Source organism: Danio aesculapii, chromosome 4 (genome assembly GCF_903798145.1).
Source record: "Danio aesculapii chromosome 4, fDanAes4.1, whole genome shotgun sequence".
Lineage (NCBI taxonomy): Eukaryota > Metazoa > Chordata > Actinopteri > Cypriniformes > Danionidae > Danio > Danio aesculapii.
Genome location: NC_079438.1, coordinates 10836860 through 10855489, shown reverse-complemented (window position 1 = coordinate 10855489; position 18630 = coordinate 10836860). Strand labels below are relative to the sequence as shown.

Here is an 18630-nt window from a genome sequence, read left to right as displayed (position 1 = left end):
AATAACAACCATTAGTAAGCATAGTTCTTCACCAATACCAGTTTAATACCTCAAATAAGTATACATGTGAGGCGTCACAGTGGTGCAGTGGGTAGCACGATCGCCTCACAGCAAGAAGGTTGCTGATTCAAGCCTCAGCTGGGTCAGTTGGCATTTCTGTGTGGAGTTTCCACCAGGTGCTCTGGTTTCCCCTAAGTCCATAGACATGCGGTATGCATACGATATGTGTGAATGAAAGTGTATGCATGTTTCCCAATAATGGGTTGCAGCTGGAAAGGCATCCGCTGCGTAAAGCATGTGCTGTGTAAGTTAGCGGTTCATTCCACTATAGCAACCCCTGATTAATAAAGGGACTAAGCTTTAAGGAAAATGAATGAATATATAAGTAATATCACACGAGTAGCAGTGCTTACAGTTTTTGTATTTCTATTTGTAGTAATGGCCTGTTGTCATTGCAATATTAAAAATAAATAAATTTTAAAAGCAGTGCGATGTGGCTGTATATCAGCAGTGGTGGGAGGCATGCGTTATAGTGTACAATAGGCACCCGAGAACGATTGTCCCTCTACCTGTTGTTTCAATCCCTTGAGAACTTTGCTCATCTTCAGAAAGCAAATGAAGAAACTTTAGATGAAATCAGAGAGCTCCCTCGTCTGTCATAGACAACAAGAGTCCCGGGATGCTCAAAGTCCAGGAAAGGAATCAAAAACAACAGTCCATGTGACTTTAGTGGTTCAATTGTAATCGAGTTCCAAGAACATTATGTGTGCAAGAAAATGTTGAAAAAAGCAGCCAAAGTAGGAACTGTTGAACCATATAGTGGCTGTTTAGCCTCTGTATTCTCTTTATTTGACAGAATTGTAATTTTTATGTGAACTACCCCTTTAATGCTTCTGTAAGTAAAGGTAAATTAAATATTATTCCTGAAGATATTGCTAAAGAATGGCAGGAAACGTGGAACACAGATAATAAGAGACGACAATTCATATGAAAAAAGAAACCCTATACAGGTCTATGAAGTTGTAGAAATAGAAATAAAGAGGTCATAATTATGAGGATGAGATTTGGATATTAATAGGAAGTAATGTGTTGTAGACATGCAAGTCATCATGAACTGGATTAAAAAAGTTTCTCAAAATTGCCTTAAAATGTTTAGATTAAAGGTTTGTGAGAGAGAGAGAGAGAGAGAGAGAGAGAGAGAGAGAGAGAGAGAGAGAGAGAGAGAGAGAGTAGATATAGTGTAAAGTGAAAAACATGGGAGAAATGTATCAATAAGTCATGACTAAAACAGTAAGTGGCAAAAAAGGGAAAACGATGGAAAAAAAAAGATTAATGACAGATTAGTTTACTGGGTTGAAACTAAAGGAAAACTAGGAAATTACCAAAGTGGATTTAGGAAAGCTAGAGGGACAATGGATCCAATTTTAAGGCTGGAAGATGATATTAAAAAAGCACAAGTAAACAGGGAATCAGTTAAAGCCGTATTTTTAAACATGTTTATGCTTATGACATGTTGTGGATAGATGGAGTGTTAATCAAACTTGACCAGTTAGGAATTAAGGGACGGATACTGAGATGGGTTAAAGAATTCCTTTCAGAAAGATCTATAATAGTAAAAATTAATGGTACATTTAGTGGATGCTACAGAGTAGAAAATGGTACACCACAAGGAAGCATCATTAGCCCTTTTTTGTTTTCTATAATGTTTGATGGGATCTTTAAGGAGATAGAAAATAATACAGGGGTTGCATTATTTGCAGATGATGGTGCGATTTGGAAAAGAGGGAGAAACAACATTTATAGTGAAGAAAATGCAACAGATATTAAATACAGTGCAGGATTGGACAGTTAAGTGGGGATTTCGAATATCTCAAGAAAAACAAAAGTAATGCTATTTACCAAAAAGAAAACAAGAGGGGAATTAAAATTGAGAGTGGGGGGTAAAGAGTTGGAGAATGTTGAATCTTTTAAATATCTGGGACTGTGGTTTGATAGGAGACTCACATGGAACACACATATTAGGAAAATGATTGACAAATGTAAGAGAGTGTTAAATGTGATGAGGTGCCTATGTGGTGTAGACTTAAGTACTAGTAGAATGGCATTAAAAACAATTTATACAGGGTTAATAAGATCAGTGATTGACTATGGTTGTATGGTGTATGGATCAGCTGCTAATACATTAAAACAGTTAGATAAAATCCAAAATTAAGCACTAAGAGTATGTTGTGGATCCATGAAAACCACACCGGTAGCAGCATAACAAGTTGAGATGGTAGAGATGCCTTTAGCCTTAGAAGGGATCAACTGGCAGTAGTATACTGGGCAAAGTTGAAAAGTCATAATAACAATCACATAATACAAACAGTTCTGATGCAGTGCCAAGAACGAGAGAAACAGGATGTTAAAGGTTATGGATGGATAATATGAAGTAAAATAAATGATATGGAAAAAGACACACTAACAATTTCGCCCACTATAGTATTTCCAGTAGTTCCCACATGGCTGCTTGGTGATTTGGAAGTTGATTTTGAAATAATGAAAGAAAAACAAGAGCTGAGATTGACAGTAAATGAGAAGAAAATTATATAAAGGAAAAATACAATGAAACAACTGAAATATACACAGATGCATCAAGAATTGGACAAAGGGTAGGAGTGTCATACAGTATTCCAACGTTAAAGATTGAAGCTGCAAAAGTAATAATTTAGCAGTGGTATACAGCAGAATTGGTAGCGATATGGTTGGCTCTAAAGTGGGTTGAGGAAAATAAACCAATTAAAGCAGTCATTGCGTCTGATTCAAGTTCAGCACTTATGAGTATAAAACATTTAGTACCAGAGTCGCGGCAGGACATCATTTACGAAATAGTGCAGATGGGAAATAATCTCATAAAATCAGGAGTTATCATCTCATTGTTGTGGGTACTAGCACACATAGGGGTCAGTGTGAATGAGATGGCAGACAAGTTGGCAAAACAAGCAGCACATAAAACTACGATAGACATTAACATAAAATACAGCAAGTCAGAAATCAAAAGTATTGTTAAAACTATATATATATATATATATATATATATATATATATATATATATATATATATATATATATATATATGTTTTTTTATACATGTGCATATATATTGTAGCTCTTTGTTTCATTATAAGAAATACATGGGTTAGTTAACTCCTGAATCACACTCTATCCAGATCCTAGCGGTAATGCTCCAAAAGCTGGTTGCCAACCGCCAAAAAACACAAGAAGAGGAAGAAGTGGCAAAAAAAAGGTTAAAATAAAAGACTTTTATTTTGGCGTGATGTGTGACGTCATATACCCGCGCCGCTCCCGCGTTGTGATTCAACTGGAGAAAGGTTTGTTTTGAAGTGTTTACACTTATAAAGCGATTGATTAAAGTTTCTTTTTTTTTCATTTAGTGGTAAATAATGTACCTGCTGTTGACAATATTATTTAACCCTTTATGCAACGTAGTACTCTTTACTCACAGTAATGAGGACAATTGTTTGAATAAAGATAGGATAAACTTTTTGTCCCAGAGAGGGAATTTGTCTTGTGCAAAAAAAGTGCTACAACATTTCTGTAAGCAGACAATAAAGTAAATGAAACAAACAAAACAATAAAGAAACAACATGCCTAAACATTACAGAGATGTGTGTAATAAGTGTTTTAATGAAGGTTTAATTTATTAAATAGCATAATGTCTTTCCAAAAATGGAGAAATGGAGTACTAGTTTTAATTAGCTCATTTGTGGCTATTGTTTCTTGCTCGGACTTACCTGATTTCTTTTTGTTAATTACTCTCATTTAAAGAAACTGTTGTAGCAAGTGTTGAAGAGAAGTTTTTTGTTTCTGTTCATTGTTTTGTTCATTTTAAACAGGATAAAGTGTCCAAACACAGAGAAAAACTCCTGCTGAAGCAACTGATCTCCACACTGTTTTAAAGATGGCGTTTATTAAAGTGGAGACTGAAGACCTAAAGATTGAAGAAACGTTCACAGTCAAACAGGAAGATCTGCAGGAACAAACAGGTTGGTTTTCATTCTTAAAGACCAACTCAGTCATTTGATCCTCATTCAGATTTTTTTTTAATAATAAGAATACTAAATTAAATCCATCTTGCAGCCCTGAGTGTGCTGCCTAGTTCTCCTAAATGCACATAAACACCCAGGAGCTATGTTTCCATCCAAAAAGGCAAATAAACTTTATGCGCAAAACTGGATTATCGCATAAAAGACGTGCAAATAAAGCAGCGTTTGTATCAAATATCAACAGTAAAAATGGAATTTGCTGCGATAAGAGAAGCTGCCTCAATCTTTTCTTCATCATAAAGCGGTGGCGTTTGAAGGTGTCAGATGCGGAGCACAGACGCTCTTGATTCTGGAGGTCATTAATAATATAATAACACTAATACTTAAACGGTAAGGTGTTTTAGAATGACCAAAACAACAGTTCAGATGGTTCTACAGTGTGCTCAGCCTGCTGATTTGTCCATTTACGCACATTTATATCATCACATGACCTTTTTTAATGCGCATACTGAAATTTGTTCGGTAAAAGTGTTTCCATCGTGATTCATGCACATCTTTTCTCATCTAATAAAAAGTTTATCCTACTCAGTTATGCGCATAAGTTTTTTATGTGCATTTTCAAAATTTATACGCAGCATGACGTTTCCATCAACCGTTTTTTTATGCGCATATGCAAAATAGGTGGATGGAAACAGCCATTGAAAGACAGGAATGAGTTTCTTTCGTCACTTGTTCTCATGTCTTTTGTCATTATTTTATGTATTATTAGTATTATTATGTATTAGTAAAGTTATTGCTTTACTTGTTCTCCTACTGTTTGTAAAGTGTCCTTGAGCACTGGCGCTTTATAAAATAAATAAAAACAATAAATTAAAAAAGTTTGAGTGAGCTGACAATATTTGACCTACAGTATTCTTATAGAAGATATCTGCTATTACAGTGATAGTGTTGGCTTAGTACTTTCCATTTGCATATGTCATATTGATCACAATTCCCATTTTTCATCAACTTCTTCTACTAGTTCTCACAGATAGTATTTGAGTTAGAATTACATCATTATTATAATAACTAATTACCAGGGCTATTGCGTTTAAACAGGGTTTCAGCTGGGTCTTAAAATGTCTTAAATTCCAAAATTAAAAAATTAGATAGGCCTTAAACAGTCTTAAATTTACTGAAATATTGTGTTGTAGGTCTTAAATCTTATTTTAAACAAGTCCTCATTTTACTTTGTTTATGTTTTGCTACCCAATCTGGCCAAAACCCATATAATCACCAACAATCCATCTCAATAAAACTTTCAACTTATTATTTAAAAAGATCATTTTAACTCTATTTATCATAATGGTTTAATTATTTTCCTCACAATAACATTTGTTTAAACATGCTCCATGTATTTACTGCTGAGGACATCGACCTGGACAGATTGTTGTGCATAGATTTAGGTTATTGTAGTTTTTAAAACTTTTAAAGCATTTTTTCATTTTTATTATTTTTTAAAAGAAAGTTTAGTTTGGAAAAAAGTGTGTGGATACAAGTAGAGCTTGCTTATTTTTACACAATATTTAAGATCTTTTGCTAAGAAATATCTAAAAACAATAAATTAATTAATTAAAAAAAAAAAAAAAAAAATATATATATATATATATATATATATATATATATATATATATATATATATATATATATATATATATATATATATATATATATTTTTTTTTTTTCATTTATTATTGTGTTATTAAATGTATTAAATTATATTATTTTTTGATAGGGCAATTAAAAATCTTTTCCATCTGGGCCATTTGAAAAATTCCTTAGCCTTTAGCCCTTTATGAGTCTAACATTTCAGTCATAATGGTCTTAAAAATGTCTTTAAAAGTCTTAAATTTATCTTGGTGAAACCTGCAGAAACTCTAGTTTACAGTATGAAATGGACACAAAAATAATTAATTGTTATAAAACATTGTACAGTATTCTAAACTATATGATGTTGCTGTGGGATGACGTGAGACAAAATGAACAAATTATAGTGGAACAATAACGTTTAGCATTGCACTGACTACAACTGGCCAACAAACTAGTCTAAAAATGACTTTTGCTGCTTAAGAAATGAATTACAGCATGCTGATGATATGCAAACATATGAGTGTAAAGTTCGTCAGTATTGACCATATTCTTCACGTACCAGCAGGCAGCGCCATTGGAATCTTTTTGCTTGAGACTTTTTTCAAGGAATGAATTTTTAGATCCTAAAAACAGTGTTATGCTGCTTAGGCATGGGACGATAACCGTTTTCAAGGTATCCCGCGGTTTGAAAAAAAACTCGAGGTTTTAAAACCGCCAATATTTTCTACTGTATATGTAAGGTTTTTTTTACATTTTGTTTTACATTTTTCAGGACAACAGTATCTCCAGCAGAAAAGATATCCAAAGATGCCGTTTTAAATTGTAAAGAAATCTGTTTTGAAACAAATGAAGACAGCAGAAGTCAATGATGCATTTGAATTATTCAGCCTGACATGTTTACTGCTCCAACATACTTAAAAAAATTCTCAAATGAAAATATATTGTGTTTAAAGGGGGGAGGGTGGTGTTTGTTTTTTACCCAGACATTTAAAAAGAATATATTTTAGAGCAGTAATCACAGTACAGTGAAACCGTGATATTTTTATTCAAGGTTATCATACCGTCAGAATCTTATATTGGCCCATGCCTAAAGCTGCTTGATGTTGCAAAGTCATAATTTCTAATTGTATTATTTTTCTTTGTATGTGTAGTCATGAAGACACTTGTTTAAGTAGCCTGTTTCTGAAAGAGAGGTAACTTTAACTCGGAGTCAGTCACCGTGGTCACTTACTCTGTGAAACTAACCTGGTCATTAGCAGGTTTTATTCTCTAAACTCTGAGTTTCGGTCGGTCTCCTCCCCTTTTTTTTAAAGATGAAGCAGTTTTTCTCGCTTAGCCTTTCATTTCCAGCCACCTATTTTTATGTGCATTTTGGATAGGCTATGAGCATAAAAAATTGGTTGATGGAAACGTCATGATGCACATAACTTTTGAAATATAGGCATAAAAACATGCGCATAACTGAAAAGGACAAACTTTTTATTCGATAAGAGAAGATAAACTTAGGTAAACTACGCAAGCACTTTTACTGAACAAATTCCAGTATGTGTGTTAAAAAAGGTTTGTTATAAGAGATCATATGATGATGAAAATGTGTGTGAATGGACAAATCAGCAGGCTGAGCACATTGTAAAACATCTGAAATGTTGTTTTGGTCATTCTAAAACGTCTGAACCGTTTCAGTATTAATGTTATTAAATTATTAATTGCCTCCAGAGTGTCTGTTCTCTGCGTCTCAGGGCTTCAAACGTCACCACGTGTTCATTGTGTGTCGGCATTGTCCTCTGAGGTGAAAGTCATTTATTAAATAAAGAAAAGATTCATGTAGCTTCTTCTATCGCAGTAAATTCTGCTTTTACTGTTGGTATTTGGCACCAGTTAATCAGGAAGTGACGATTTTGTTCTCTTTGATTCATTGGATGGAAACGCTGATTTATTTGCACATCTTTTATGTGATATTCCAGTTTTGCACATAAAGAAGATATTTTTAAAAAATCTATAAAAAAACTTAGCTTACTGTGTTCCACAATAAAGGAAATGTTTAAAACCACATGACAGAGAGTAAATGGTAAGGTCATTTTAATATTTGGGTGAAAACATCCATTTCTTGCTTGTCACTTTGAGCCTTCATACTAAAGTTAACCTTTTTTTTTAGACCTGATGGTGCTGAAAGAAGAGACTCATCAACAGAATGAAATAGAAGAGAAACAGCAGAAACCCCCAAAAATAATGACTGATGAAAAACCTACACTGACTAAAAAGACTTCATCACACGGAAGACCTCGGAAATCCAAATCTGGGTGTAATTTTAGCTGTAAACAGTGTAGAAAGAGTTTCAGTCAAAAGTCAAACCTTGATGTTCACATGAAAGTTCACACTAGGAAGAAACCTTGCACTTGCAAACAGTGTGGAAAAAGCTTCAATAGTACAGGAAACTTAACCAGGCACATGAGAATTCACACTGGGGAGAGGCCATACATGTGCCAACAGTGTGGAAAAAGCTTCTATCATGCTGGAAACTTGGCAGAGCACATGAGAATTCATACCGGAGAGAAGCCTTACTCTTGCCCTCAGTGTGGAAAGAGTTTTAGGCAAAATGGCACCTTTAAAGTCCACATGAGAATTCACACTAGGGAGCAACCTTACAGCTGCGAACAGTGTGGAAAGAGTTTTGGTCAAATACAAGACTTTAAAACCCACATGAGAATTCACACCGGAGAGAAGCCTTTCAGCTGTAAACAGTGTGGAAAGAGTTTCAGAAAAAAGCCAAACCTTAATGTTCACATGAGAGTTCACACTAGGGAGAAACCTTATACCTGCGAACAGTGTGGAAAGAGTTTTAGTCAAAAACAAAGCTTTAAAACCCACATGAGAATTCACACTGGAGAGAGGCCGTACACATGCCAACAGTGTGGAAAAAGCTTCTATAATGCAAGAAGCCTTGCACTGCACATGAGAATTCACACTGGAGAGAAGCCTTTCAGCTGTAAACATTGTAGAAAGAGTTTCAATCTAAAGCAGAACCTGAATGTTCACATGAGAGTTCACACTAGGGAGAAACCTTACACCTGTGAACAGTGTGGAAAGAGTTTTGGTCAAAAACACGACCTTGAGATCCACATGAGGATTCACACTGGAGAGAAACCTTACACATGCACAGAGTGTGGTAAAAGTTTCAGATGTAAAAACACACTCAAATACCACACGATAACTCACACCGGAGAGAAGCCGTTTGCATGTGCTCAGTGTGGAAAGAGCTTCACAACCAAAGGTAGCCTTAAGAACCACATGAATGGTCACACTGGAACCATAGAGTTCACATGTGATCAGTGTGGAAAGAGTCTCACACGCAAAGACTCCTTTAACAAACACATGAAGACTCACTCAGATGAGGATCGTTTTAGATGCATTGAGTGTGGAAAGGGCTTTAAACATAAAAGAAGCCTCAGCACTCACCTGAAGCTTCACAATGGAGAGCAGCGTCCTCAAAAATGAGGCCTTGTCCACACAAACACAGGTATATTCAAAACGGCTGCTTGTTCATGTAGTTTGGCTGTTCATTCATGTGATGTTTATTTATAAACTATTTTTGTTTTCCCTGGGTTCCCATATTTCCTCCCACAGTCCAAAACACACGAGCTAAGTAAACTGAACATTCTAAACTGGCACAATAGTCGAGCTCTTAGTCAGCCGTATATCTCTCTTTAGCCATTCCTATATGTGTCATTAGAACAGAAACAAGTCTGGGGAGTTCATCAAGATCTACCTGACCTCAAACTCCCCTGCTTACGAGAGGGAGCCCAGGCCTCGAAGATCTTATGAGCTTAGGGCTCTCTCCCGGGGCAGCATGCCAAACAAGTGTGAACTTTTGAATACATATCAAGTTACTGATAATGAAACCCTTTGAACACCTGAAGATGTAAACTCAATAGCTGAAGAGGGGTGAAGATTTTGACAACTGTTTTGTAGTGTAGATCAGGGCTCACAGTCCAGTACTAGGTTGTGAGAGTTGCTACCGGGCTACAAGAAGGCAAAATAACTCTATATGTTGATAGATTGTGTGGCTTGTTTCACATGCAAACAAGTATCTGCATCTGAAAAGGTGTGAACCAAATGACCTACAGGGACTCAAAAGTTGTGACCCAACCATAGCAGTTGGGTAATCTCCGAGGGGTTACATCCTTTGTTACAAAGTAGTGTCTCGCAGGCAGTACTTTGGATTAAGTTACTTGAAGACCGACGACTTCAGAGGATCTGCACTATTCCTTGTCTATAATAAAGTATTCTTTTCATAAGAACTTGGTCAGCTTACTTATTTTATGTATTAGAGTCATCTAAACATTGGTAAGCCACCCAAGAATGGTTAAGCCAAATACAGCAAAATCTGACAATGTTTTTCAACTTTATTATGAACCGATATCCATATTTGTGCTCATTGCACACACTGTAAAAACTGCAGGGTTCTACACAATTCTTTCATGTTCTCACAACACAAATTAAATGAACTTAACACTTAACAAATTTATGTGGATTGAACATAAAAAAAATTAAGTTGTCCCAATGATATTTCAAGAATCGTGTTATTTCAGCTCATTTTAATTAGGTAGTTTGAACAAGTAAAAAATACATACATATTTTTGAGTGCCCTTGCAAATAGTTTATTAATTTACCAATCAAATGGTCAGCTCTGAACAGAATTAGAACGATTAGGGAGGAGAAAATGTTTGGGGAGATGCAGGGAACACTGTTCTACACCCTTACATTGTGTTTTTGATCATTCACATTGTCTAATTGCGTAAACAAACACTGATTTACCTCCAATTTTGGGCTTTTGTCTGCAATTTCACAACTTGTTGGCGAATGAAAGTCTGGCTAAACTCAGTGTGAACTCGCCATAAGGCAATGACAGTGAGCGACTGATGCAGACTCTCCCTAAAGCCCTGTTCAGACTACACAATGCCATTTGCCATTACGACAGATCAGATTTGTGTCAGGTTATGAGATTTTGACTTGATCAAATCTTGATGTGTTGTGGGTAACAAATGAAGACTTTGGTTTCAAAACACTACACATTTATTTTGACTAATTTGAGAAAAGAAACAAGTTTTCTTTCTGTAGATAACTGGCTGCCTTTAAAGATACGTTTATGTGAAAACTCACACGATACTACAAATAAATCCTTGTATGGGAAACCCAGTGTCGCTATTGTGAATGAGAACATGAGTGATTTGTTAGCTTACATGCTAATTTCAGTACTCAATAGACTACTGAAGGACTTCAGCTATCTGTTAATTCAAATTATTATTAATATGCAATACATATTGTACTGCTCATGTGCACTGCTAGATTACATTGTGTGCTGTCTGTAAGTCGTGTGTAGGTTATAGTTTTAGGCTTATTGTTAAGGTAAATAATTTAAGAGTAATAAGTTATTTGATTAAACATTCCCATTGTTATATATATATATTAGGGATGGAGCTGAACCCGAATACGGTTTTCGAATACACACAAATAGCGTATTTTTTACTTATTTCAAACAAATATTCGATTCGATTTATAATATTTTATTATATATAAGAACAATGTCAGAAAGTTGCGTTTCCTCATGTGACTGCAGCACATGACCGCATGAGTAGGCTCGGCTGAGCGGAAAAAAAAAATTCAGTTCATCACTATTTTAGTTCAATAGATTTTTGTACCTTAACTGGGTTCTGGAGACAGTTTTGGGAAGCGGGAAGGGAAGTTTGATCGGGAGCTGCATTATTGACATCTGCAGTCAGGTGCTCTCATGTTCGCTCTGTTTACGTAGTAGTTATATGGTACGTTTAAATACTCTGTCTTTTGCAGACAGCAATAGGCTATAGGCTAGTTAACTTTAGCATAGCTTCTCGTCACTCATTAACTTAACTTAGTTGAAACTCGGCACATGGAATTGAGCAACCAAATAGAAAAAAGAGTGGCTGCTGCTGAGCCATCTCTTGGTCCTGCACCAGTCAAAAAAACTTGCTCAAGTTTTGTGTTCTGCAGATAAAAGCAAAGTGATATGTGATGTGTGCAAAAGAGAAATCAGCAGAGGCAGAGATATCAAACATCTGTCATCATCTGCTATGCATAATCACATGGACTTAAAGCATCCTCCCTCTGGTACTGACTGCCATCCCCTCACAAGCACCAACACAGCCATGTTCTGACCCCTGCAAGTCAGTTTTACTTACATATTAGCTGCATTTAATGCAAAACAGGCTTATCCACCCAACCACCAAAAAGAAAAACTTTTGTGTCTGATTTTTGGCAGACAGTTGACAATATCAGGGCTGTATCTTTTAGTATAACTGTTGTTCTGCGTCCTTCAACAAGGATAGGTGGTGGTGGGGTTCATAATGTTTACAATGGTGTTATAGTAGTTGTTGGTATAACCATGGATGAGGTAATGGCTGTTATGTTATTTACTTTTCAATGATGTTCCTTGTTACATGTTCGAAAACATCAACCAATATTGCATATCCATAATTATTATAATGGGTATAATTAAAGAAAACCTGCACTATAATGTAAATTAGAAGTGAAATGCAAAAAAAATGTCCATGACAAGTGTATCTTGGACATAGAGAGACTGTGTATCAGTGCTATTTGGAATGTACACACTTAACACAATAGTTTGATATGTTGAGCAGAGATTTCCTGAAATGTGGAGAGAATTTGACTCGCTGTGAGTTTATTCTGGAGCGGGCTATAGTCAGAAACTGAAATGGCAGTTCATTATCTGTTTAGTTGCTCAAGCAAAACTTGCCCTACTTATCACAAGAAGAAACTAAATAGATGATGTGCATGATCAAGAGATTTAGAGTTTTAAAGCATTCGTAAGATCAAGAATTACAATAGATTTGAAGTATTACAAGGCCATAAATGATGCTGAAACCTTTGAACAACAGTGGTGTTATAAGGACGCTGTCTGGAATGTGGAGGAAGGAGAGCTGCTGTTACATCTGCTGTGGAGTTACAATGTGTGAAATGAAAAATCATGTAATAAAGTATTTTATAAAAAATCAACAACAACAAAAAAATCTCTCTCTCTCTCACACACACACACACACACACTGCTGCTGACTGATCCTGCAGAGGATTATGGGTAAATCTCTCCTCAGTCTCTCAGTCTTCAGCACAGTTTCACCGATGATCCAGGATAAACATTAAACCCAGGCCAGAGCGGCTCAGTGAATGTGGTCTGGACTGAGTGGATGAGGCTCATTGTGTCTCTATAGATGTTGTAGAAGATCAGAGTTCCTGCACTGTGATCCACAAACACTCCTATTCTCCTGCTGAGCGGCTTCACTGGGATATCAGTGTGTGTGTGTTATTGTGTCTGAATGAGAAACTGGAGGAAAAGCAGAACAAACTCCAGGACTGATCATTAGACCCAAACCAACACTCAGCACCTTTTCCCTTCTTCCTGATGCTCTTATATGACACTGATATACACACAGCACCATCTCCACTCCAATCAAACTCCCAGTAACAGCGTCCACACACACTCTCTCTGCACAACACCTGACGATGATAAACAAATCTGTCTGGATGATCAGGATACGGCTGATCCTCTCTCACACTCTTCACCTCTCTGTTCTCCTCACACAGAATGAGACGAGTGTGTGCTTTGTTTGGATCCAGTGTGAGGAAACAGGGCCCTGAACACAAGAACACACACATTTATAGCCACAGCTGTGTGTGTGTGTGCGTGTGTGTGTGTGTGTGTAACATTGATAACTTTTACATTGTAACACAAAACATAAAATAACAGTCAAAATGCATGAGTAGTTTTGGGTTAATAAAAATTAAAAATGTTTTTAAGCGCCAAATCATTAGAGTGATTTCATGTAGGACACAAATGCCTCAAATGCAGCTTTCACATCATTGGAATAAATAATATTTTAACATATTCAAGTGGAAAAGCTCACATATTAAAAAGGAATAATTATTTACAAGTGTTGTGACTGAAGTTTATTTATTTATTGCATGTCTTTTTCTTTGTCCCGTATTGGCATGATCTCGTGTTCTGATTGGCTGCTGGTCTCGGAGATCTCTATAAAAAGGAGCTTCTGGCATAGTTCAGCGAGCTCATTTGTGCTGCGATCGTTGCTGGGAGTGGAGCTACTGGATTTCCCGTACCCCTCTGGCCGACAATCATCATTCAAACTTGTTACCAATGTTCATATGTTTAACTTATTTTTGAGAGTTTGAGCTTGTAGGGGTGGCCTGCCTATTTATTTGATTACTTTTGACTATGTTTATGTTTAGGGAGAGAGGTAAGCTTCCTGTATTTTTCTTTAAATATGTATAGGTAATTTAGTGCATTTACTTCATAGATTCTTATGTTTGATATTTTGGCCTGTGGCCACCCTGAAGAGATGCTCATTTAAATTTACTGCTTTTTCTATAGTAAATCTAAGTGCTTTATTGGGACCTTATAGGCACATTTTGTGCCTGGACTCAACTTAGTATTCGTGAGACTTAACTATTTTGTTAATTACTAAATACCCACAGAGCATGCTCATAGGGCATACTTCTGACCCTGATTCTGTGCCCCAGTATACATATACTTCGCCCAGTGTGGCCATATACACTACACTTTGTGTGGATTTGCTATGGGCCCACAGTGGACTTCTGTTTTGTGTGGGCCAGCCCACAGTTTGGTCTGGCGGCGTTGTATATATTTTTGGTCTAGGCATGTTTGTTTGGAAATTTGTGCACTAATACTGCACACTCAAGTACATGAAGGTGAGCTTTAGCAAACTTCATAATACATTCAAAACGATTGTACAGTGGGCTAAGAGAGACAATAGAAAAGCATATCTTAAGATATAAATTGGATCCCATTAAAATACTGCAGAAATTATCCTAAAGGATTTTTGTCTTGTCCTATAAAACAATCCTATAAGAAAAAATCCTATATATATATATATAATCCAAAATATGATAAAAATTCTAATTGGAATCCTATTAAGAAATCATAAAATGTTACGCACAACACCCGTAACATAAGTGGAATTAAAGAGCCCATATTATGGGTTTTTGAAAATGCCCTTCCATGTAGTGTGTAACACAGCTCTAAGTGAAGTGAAATATCCAGCTAAGGCTTAAATCTGTAAGTGTACAGTGTTTAAAACTGTTGATTCATCTATAAAAGAGTCGACTCATAGTGCTTCAAACGAGTCGTCTTGATAACGAGTCATTAGGTGTTTCGTGATGACGCAGCCACGAAACACAAGCCTCGCCAGTAGTTACGCGCGCAAACCAGGGAGATTTGAAACCTGTGGCCCCGCCCACTAACACAGAAAAAACACTAGACATAGACACACAGACGCCGCCGGTCGAATGAAGTCACGCTGTGCTCAGATGGATAATATTGACAGTCTCTACCCAAAGATGAGTTGTGAACTGTGAAGAGTCAGTGGTTGAGGTTTATTCACTAGTGTAAGTAAGTGCGATTAAAATTGTTGCCTCATTTAACTTGCAAATTATGTATTTATTGTGTTTTGTTACTTGTTAACCTGGTACAGTACACGCGGTTAGTCTTTATATTCTCTTATCACATGTAAGCCACGTTAAAAACGCGACGCGTGCCGCTTTGTTTACGGATTTAACGTTAAAGGCTTTTGTGAGCTCGCGTTCCACTGCCGTTTGTCGTTGCTATGGCGATCGTAAGCTAGGAGACAGGAGACTCGTGTCGATCTCCCTAGTTCTGAGTAGGAACGTGGTGTGTTTATGTGTGTGTGTGTGTGAGAGAGAGAGAGAAAAAGAACAGGTCGAGTTTGTGACGCCTAGGGGCTAGGAGACAGGAGACTCGCGTCGCTTTCCCTAGTTCTTATGAGGAGCGTTGTGTGTGTGTGTGAGAGAGAGAGAGAGAGACTCGCGTCGCTTTCCCTAGTTTTTCTGAGGAGCGTTGTGTGTGTGTGTGTGAGAGAGAGAGAGAGAGAGACTCGCGTCGCTTTCCCTAGTTCTTCTGAGGAGCGTTGTGTGTGTGTGTGAGAGAGGGAGAGGCTAGGAGACTCGCGTCGATCTCCCCAGTTCTTCTGAGGAGGGTTGTGTGTGTGTGTGAAAAAAGCCTTACACTATGAAGCGTGTGTGCACTGTGACTACTTTTATATAGTTGATTACCAGCTGGGCATTTCACTCTGTCTCGTGCTGAAGCCTGTCACTGTCGACCAATCGCAGCAGGCTGTCATCGGTCCAATCAGCGCAGATTAGCTTCGCGCTGAGGAGGGGGTTGGGAACAAATGAATCGCTGAACGATTCATATGGGAGTCGTTGGGATAATTTGGTAAAAATAAATGCAGATTATAAGACCATCAAAGTGTTTTATGACCTTGCATGCATATTAGACTGTTGTTGGAGACCCTTACAACCTAAATATGACCCTATTTCATGTATAATATGGGCTCTTTAAACAGCAAACAGCAAAGCTCTGCCCTCTCCACCTCAGACTGAGCGCCATGGGTGGGATATTTGCCTGCATGCTGATCAGCGAAAGTTGATTGGCTGCCTGTATGTGGCTCAGAGAAAGCTGATTGCCTGTAGCACTCAACAAAAGCTGATTGGCTGCCTGTTTCTAAATCAGTCTCGACAACAGAGGGAAACATTTAGTAAACAGTAGCTGTAAAAACCTTCTTTAGATGTGTTTGCCTGTCATTGACTCACTGCATTGTCATGCAAATTACCTGTTATGAGTAAAAAGAGTAACGAGATACCTAACGCGAAAGGCCATTTTCAATCCTGCATGGTGCCTACAGAGAAGAGACTGTGTACAAACACAAAAATGGTGCTTACATATAAAGCTGGTGGGTTGTTCAAGATCCATTAACCAATCTAACAACCGAATCATTGCCGCTCCTTTTTTGTCTGTATAATTGTACATGTTAGACTGATTTAGATCAGAGGTCCACTAAATGTTCATTAACTAACGTCACAGCAAAAGTTGCTCCAATTAACAGAAACACAATAGATAGCACAACACTGCTGCTTTTTGTTTGACAGGCATAGGGCTCATCCGAGATTTGAACCCAGGACATCCCACACCCTAAGCGAGAATCATACCCCTAGACGAACGAGCCCTGTAGAAACACCCTGCAGTGCCACAAAAAATTCAGTGAAACTGATCCAATCTACTTTTTGTTCACGTTGTTTTTGTTAAGTGTGTCTGCAACTCTCTGGAGGCATATTACAGTTCATGGGCAGTAAAAAACAGCCCAGTGGCCTAATGGATAAGGCACCAGTCTTTGAAGCTGGGGATTGTGGGTTCAAGTCCCACCTTGGTTGTCTGATGCAGTTACTTTTAATTTGGCTGTGCAAGACAATCCAGTGTGACCTTCAAAAAGCTCGGTTCATACCCTTAGGTTAAAAAGACATGGCAATGGAAAACTCCTCAGAGAAGCTGTTTTGTCATTAGGTGTACACACCAGATCGTCTGAATGCAATATGGCATAGGGATCCTAAAGTGCTGTTTTCTGAGTTACAAGAACTTCCTGAGCCATACAACAGATATGGAAAGTGCTAGAAGTGGCGTAATAGATAAGGCATCAGTCTTTGAAGTTGTGGATTGCAGGTTCAAGTCCCATCTAGATCTTGTTTGTTGGGTTACATTTAAGTTGTGTGAAAAAATCCTGACTTGTCTACTCAAAGCTTAGGTGTGATGATCTGAGGACAATAGTTAGCTTCAAATTCTCAGACTTGCTGCACACATCAATTAAGATTCATCCAATCTTGCTTGCATCTCACTGTCACGTTACAAACCTAAAAGGTTTCGCTAAGCTCTGGTAAGGGAGATCTTGACTTCAAGCACCCCGTGGCTTTCAACTAATGATCTCATGTTAGGTGGATGATGATGAAATGTAAACAAAGAAATAGCTACAGAAAGGTTGTGATTTCAAGTTAATGAGAGTGGCCTTGTCTGATATTTGAAACTTAAGACCAGTCACAACTTACGCGAGAACCATACCCCAGGACCAATGAGACACGAATGTGGATGATTGCACAAAGAAAATGTTTGACCATTAGTTGCACACATCTTATTTGACGGAATGCAAACTGGCATCGAGATCCTAAAGTGCAGTTTTTCATGCATTGGCATCTTGTTGAAGGCATACAAGAGATCCATGACAAAAGGATGGCAAAGTGGCCCAGTGGCCTAATGGATAAGGCATCAGCCTCCAGAGCTGGGGATTGTGGGTTCAAGTCCCACCTGGGTCGTCTTTGAAGGTCTGACTTCAAGTCGAGAGCAATGTTTGGTGGATGAAACACAGAAGTTGTGAAAACCTTCTTGAGATGTGTTTGCATGTTATTAACTTCCTGCATGCTAATGCATTTTACCTGTTATGACTAAAAGGGTAACGAGATATCTAACGCGCAAGATCATTTTGAATCCTGCATGGTGCCTAAAGAGACTGTGTACAAAGACAAAAATGGTGCTTACATATAAAGCTGTTGGGTTGTTCAAGATCCAAAATCAAATCTAACAATCGAATCATTCACGCTCCTTTTTTGTCTTTATAATTGTTCATGTTAGACTGATTTAGATCAGAGGCACAGCATTGCCGCTTTATCTGCGATAGATGTAGGGCTCGTCCGGGATTTGAACACAGGACCTAACATACCCTAAGCCAGAATCATACCCCTAGACCAACAAGCCCTGTAGTAGCACTCTGCAGTGCCACAAAAAATTCAGTGAAACTGATCCACTCTACTCTTTGTTCATGTTGTTTTTGTTAAGTGTGTCTGCAACTCCCAGGAGGCATATTACAGTTCACAGGCAGTAAAAAACAGCCCAGTGACCTAATGGATAAGGCACCAGCCTTCGAAGCTGGGGATTGTGGGTTCAAGTCCCACCTGGGTTGTCCTTGATGTATTCCTTTTAAGTTGGCTGTGCAAGACAATCCAGTGTTACCCTCAAAAGCTAGGTTCA

The 18630-nt window shown here is 37.6% G+C and overlaps 1 protein-coding gene, 2 non-coding genes and 1 pseudogene across 3 annotated transcripts; 3 read left to right on the top strand and 1 right to left on the bottom strand.

Moving 5' to 3' along the window:
* Window positions 1-18630, bottom strand: part of LOC130222068 (gastrula zinc finger protein XlCGF57.1-like) — a 110361-nt pseudogene that overhangs the window by 72887 nt on the left and 18844 nt on the right.
* Window positions 3345-9935, top strand: LOC130222092 (gastrula zinc finger protein XlCGF57.1-like). Its single transcript, XM_056454720.1, has 3 exons — window positions 3345-3371; window positions 3897-4046; window positions 7831-9935. Exons 2-3 carry the CDS (start codon window positions 3962-3964, stop codon window positions 9168-9170), a joined length of 1425 nt encoding a protein of 474 aa, XP_056310695.1. The 5' UTR covers window positions 3345-3371; window positions 3897-3961; the 3' UTR covers window positions 9171-9935.
* Window positions 17846-17918, top strand: trnaw-cca (transfer RNA tryptophan (anticodon CCA)). Its single transcript has one exon. It is a non-coding gene; the product is annotated as a tRNA-Trp (tRNA).
* Window positions 18490-18562, top strand: trnar-ucg (transfer RNA arginine (anticodon UCG)). The gene has a single exon. It is a non-coding gene; the product is annotated as a tRNA-Arg (tRNA).

Coding starts and splice junctions, on each gene's coding strand:
- LOC130222092 (XM_056454720.1), top strand. CDS start 3,962: ATGGCGTTTATTAAAGTGGAGACTGAAGACCTAAAGATTGAAGAAACG. Junction 4,047..7,830: donor AGATCTGCAGGAACAAACAG/GTTGGTTTTCAT, acceptor CTTTTTTTTTAG/ACCTGATGGTGCTGAAAGAA.